This window comes from Salvia splendens, chromosome 19 (genome assembly GCF_004379255.2).
Source record: "Salvia splendens isolate huo1 chromosome 19, SspV2, whole genome shotgun sequence".
Lineage (NCBI taxonomy): Eukaryota > Viridiplantae > Streptophyta > Magnoliopsida > Lamiales > Lamiaceae > Salvia > Salvia splendens.
In genome coordinates this window covers 20,428,821-20,433,655 of record NC_056050.1, presented here as the reverse complement: position 1 = coordinate 20,433,655, position 4,835 = coordinate 20,428,821, and the positions used below count along the sequence as shown (strand labels likewise).

Genomic DNA, 4,835 nt, shown 5'->3' with positions numbered 1-4,835 from the left:
ATACAATGAGTTCAAGCCGAGAGGCGCCAAACCCGTGACGGGGAACAGCTCTGCAAAAAGTGGTCTAGGATTCTGAGGGCCACCAAGAGATTTGCGGGCATATACGAGAACAACCTGCTCACTGCGGAGAGTGGCCGAAGCAAAGCCGACATCAAGGTGCTGTTGATGACCCAATTCAACACGGAAGGCTGGCCGAAATTCACCATGTGGGAGGAGTATCTCGTTCTCGAACACTGTCTGAAATTTAGGTCCATCTGTGCGCAAGAGCGGGGCGGAGCTCCTGGGGCGAAGCGTACTAGACACAACATAGTCGGGAACTACAGCAGCGGCAACGGCTCGCAATCAATCGACCTCAACGACGCCCAAACCGAAGAGCCCTCTGCTACACACTCTAGGCGCCCACGCCCTTCGAGCCAACAAGCCTCTATCCGAAGCGCTAGAGGGGCTGCAGGTGCCTCTCGCCTCTCGTCGGCCGCGTCTGGATCGCGCATCTCACAGCCGCTTCTATACCGCCATCCATGGCCACTGGTTCACACGAGGTCTTGAGGGCGAACCTAGATGTGCAGTTGATGAAACAACTGCAAGACAACTGCAGTTTCTACGAGACCGCAACCGCCCCGATCACCAAGGGTATATACTACAAGCTCATGTGTCTGATCCAGCTGGGGTTGTCTGAGGATGCGGTGGGGGGGCGGGGCAGGCGGCGGAGAAGAGGAGAAGGAATCCGATTCCGCCACCGAGTAGACGGTGGCGGTGTTTTTATATGTATATTTTTAAATGTTCGTTGGATAATTTTCCTGGTTCCATAATACAATGAATATTTGGTCCCAATACTTTTTTTACATTTCAGTATTACCTCGGTTTCTAATTATTTACATTCCGATAATTTTAATTACAATTGATTTAAAATAAACGAAAAATGAAATAAAATAAAAAGTAGCTAAAAAATGGTGGGGCTATTGGAAGTGTCTGGCTTATATCTGCGGACACTTTTTTTTGGGGGCGCTGATAAATAAACTGGGGTTGTGGACAAAAAAGTGGCAGGCTGTTGGAAGTTTCCGGCTTATAGTGGACACCCTAAGGCTCCGAAAAGGTAACTGCTGTAAATGGGAATAGATTCATGGGCTTTGCTCATTTCACGGGCCCGACGGGAATATTTAATTATTATCAAATGCTTGAATTTGACCAGAAACAAGCTATTTTCTGCGCTAAACGGGGGCATCAAACTAGTGTTAAAAATTAAACAGATCACATCTCTCGGATCCTTAGATTAGATTGTGACATTCAGATGTTGCATTTTGACATCAAACCTCATAATATTCTTCTTGATGATAAGTTCGTCCAAAAAATATCTGATTTCGGGTTAGCAAAATTATGCACTGCAAACAAGGAGGCAGTGACATTGACGGCTGCCAGAGGAACCATCGGGTATGTTGCTCCTGAACTTATCAATAGAAGCATTGGCGCAGTGTCTTACAAGGCTGATGCGTATAGTTTTGGGATGTTATTGATTGAAATGGTAAACTTAAACAAAGACTTGACAATGAACGATGATGAATCTAGTAAGTATTTCCCAAACTAGATATACGACCACTTGAACCAAGGAAAGGACATTGACATTGGATATGTTAAGGAAAATGATGATAGAAACATTGGTCGGAAGATGACTATTGTTGCATTATGGTTCATACAAATGAGCCCAGACAATCGCCCATCAATGAATAAGGTGTTAGAGATGTTAGAAGGTGATGTCGCAGATCTACAAATTCCCAATTATCTATCGTTTATGGCAGGAAATGAGGAAGAAAGCTGGGCTACAGATTCAAATGCTTCCATATCATTGTTGCATGATAACAATGAGAACAACATTATTGAGATTATTAGTAATGCTTGAAATATTTGTATTATCATCTATGTTCACTTAGAAACAAGTTCCACTGATTGTGTATTTGTTAGATGTTCATAATCATATCATGAGTGAAGTACCATATTATTAATGAGTTTGCAATGATTAAAATGGGCCTAAAAACAATGTAATTGCTTACTACTATTTATTGTGTATGTATAGGCTCCATCTAAGCAAGTTTTTATGCCAAATAATCATCTTTTATTTTTTATAAGTGATTCACTGTTATTGTTTTAGACAGTGGGAAGGCGTTTGCCATTTTGGTTAAGTATATCTATAGTTTGGGGTCATGGGATCAACCAATTAACAGAAGCAATGCAAGGTTGAGGAAGCTGCTAGCAAATTTGGTCAGGACCCAAGGTCTTATCAAGTGCTGACAAAACGTTTTATTGGAGACTAGAATGGAACACTGAAAGTTTGTGCGCGTCAGTTGGAGAAGGACGCTGTGGGAGGTTCCAATTCAAGGAATTTTTAGAATGTTATGAGTTTGAAAAAGTATTATTGTTGGTGTTGGAAAATGCTGGCAAACTATGCTAAGCTGTCTTGAAATAAACAATAATGTACAGTGTTGTTAGGAATTTCTCCATCACTTTGACACTATTATTTTTTTTTTGGGGGGAAGAAACTATTGGATTATCAAACATTCAAGTGCTTCGCTTGCTCTTGGACTTATAAGTCATTATCATAATTCACATCTTTATATTTGTCTCATTTATTTTTTGCACTCTGTTTGGCCTGCATCATTTCCAACCTGAGTATAATAATTAGAGGTTGTTGTGTTTGGAGCGTTTGTTCTTATTGCTGAAGACAATTTGTTCTTATTGCTGAAGACAATAAGCCTTCTACTTCCCTTCATATTCATATTCATGTTGATTTGGAGAAGACTCAATCAAATGTGCAAACTTCACATCCAGCCATGATCACATCTCATCACTTCATCTTCAACTTTCTCTTCACTTTCATCTCTCTTGATTCTATCACTCCATTGTGCTGAGGCAAAGATATGCAGTCCTTCAGCCTGCGGTGCTATTCGCAACATCAGCTACCCTTTCCGCCTCACGAGCGATCCCAACGACTGCGGCCATCCCAGATTCGAGCTAACCTGCGAAAACAATGTCACCTTCCTCTATCACAACTCTATCAAATACTATGTCAAATCCATCTGTTAACATTGCAATCTAACAGCTTGATTCACAAGCTGATGGTGTGAATGGAATATGATAAGCATATAAGATAGGAAGCTATTCCACAATTTCGTGTGAAACCGATGTGGGATCGTATCAATCCATCTCTCTTTTAAATCGGACGTCCACGGACGGCACACTCCGGGTGGCAAACCCAAAGCCACGGGCCCACCATCCCCTTTACTGCCCTTTTCCTTCGGGCCCACATTTTTCGGTGGCACCCCCTTGGTTACACCTACGGGTAGCCCCTTTCCGTAGGACATCCGGATCCACGTTCACCGTACCAAATTGATAAGCATATAAGATAGGAAGCCCTAATTTAACCCAAAACCATGGTCAAAGGTAAAGGGTTGACTTCCTATTATATGCTATTTCACAATTTCGTGTGAAACTGATGTGGGATCGTATCAGAATACATGATACTGCAATGAATAAAGTAAAGATCCTAGAATGCAAGAATGGTGTGCCTCCAATGCACAACACAAATCATAGCTGGAAAGACATCTTTGTTGGTACTAGAGTGAAATGAGGGACCACAAACACAGTTGTTGAACAACACCTAAGAAGACAGAGAATCGTTGCCTAGTTACTGTTACAACAATTTGTCCGTAGTGATCTTTGTTGTGTAGCTAACTAGGTCAAAACTCATTTAGTCTAGATGATTTCATTGCCTAGTATATAAGCCATGTAGCAGCAGCTGTAAACAAAATTTCGAAAAACATTATCAATTCGTTGTGTCTTCTTCGTGATAGTTTTCACTGCTACATTATTTTCATCTTCACAAATGAGTTTTCAGCTTTTCTTTTATGGTATCAGAGCAGGTCCTTGACCTGTCTCTCCTACCCCTCTACTCCATTTCTTTGTAATCTCTAAATCATGGCCGAGGAAGCAGATTCCAGTGGCATAAACCAAGTCACAAACGACTTTTCTTCTTCTCTGGTTCCCACTCTCCCAAACAATCATCCTATTTCTATCAAGTTGAGTGACACCAACTATCTCATGTGGAAACAACAGATCCTAGCCACCATAGAGGGCTACGGATTGGAATCGTTTCTCATTGGTGACCATCCACCGAAAATGGTCGAATCTGGACAAGTTGTTCAAATGCGTCCAAATCCAGAATTTCTCCTTTGGCATCGCCAAGATCAACGTCTTTCAGCCTGGATACAAGCATCCTTGAGTGAAAGTGCCATGGTTCTTGTTGTTGGTTTAAGATCCACGAAGGACATATGGAATGCTCTTGAAACTAACTTTGCTAGTCAATCAAAAGCAAAGATAATGCAGTATAAACTGCAGATCCAGACCATGAAGAAAGAATCACTAACCATGACAGAATACTTGATCAAGATGAAGAGCTGTTGTGATCTGGTCAGAGTTGCAGGATGCAAGATCGAAGAAGAAGACCAGATTCTGCATATTTTGAGTGGTCTTGGCAGGGAATATGACCCCGTAATGGTCACCATTACCTCTAAAGTCGAAGCTTCCACAGTTCAAGAAGTGACTGCTCTATTGTTGAGCTTTGAAGCTAGACTAGAAACTACAAAGCACTCTCCTTTGAATCTTGAAGGATCACAGCCTACTGCCAGCATTGCTAACACCTTTGAGTCAAGAAAGGAAGGAGGATATCCACCAACAGGAAACTTTTCTGGAAGAATGCAAGGAAATAGATGAGGAACTAATTTCAGAGGAAGAGGCGGTAGAGGAGGCAGAAGCTCGAACAATCGGCTGATCTGCCAACTTTGTAA

The 4,835-nt window shown here is 41.8% G+C and overlaps 1 protein-coding gene and 1 non-coding gene across 2 annotated transcripts; both read left to right on the top strand.

Annotated features, from left to right (window-relative positions):
- Positions 1–518: 518 nt before the first annotated feature.
- LOC121779145 (rust resistance kinase Lr10-like) lies at positions 519–1,894 on the top strand. Its single transcript, XM_042176479.1, has 3 exons — positions 519–683; positions 1,289–1,519; positions 1,583–1,894. Exons 1-3 carry the CDS (start codon positions 519–521, stop codon positions 1,892–1,894), a joined length of 708 nt encoding a protein of 235 aa, XP_042032413.1.
- Positions 1,895–4,476: 2,582 nt separating this feature from the next.
- LOC121780500 lies at positions 4,477–4,615 on the top strand. Its single transcript, XR_006046041.1, has one exon. It is a non-coding gene; the product is annotated as a small nucleolar RNA Z247 (small nucleolar RNA).
- Positions 4,616–4,835: the final 220 nt, after the last annotated feature.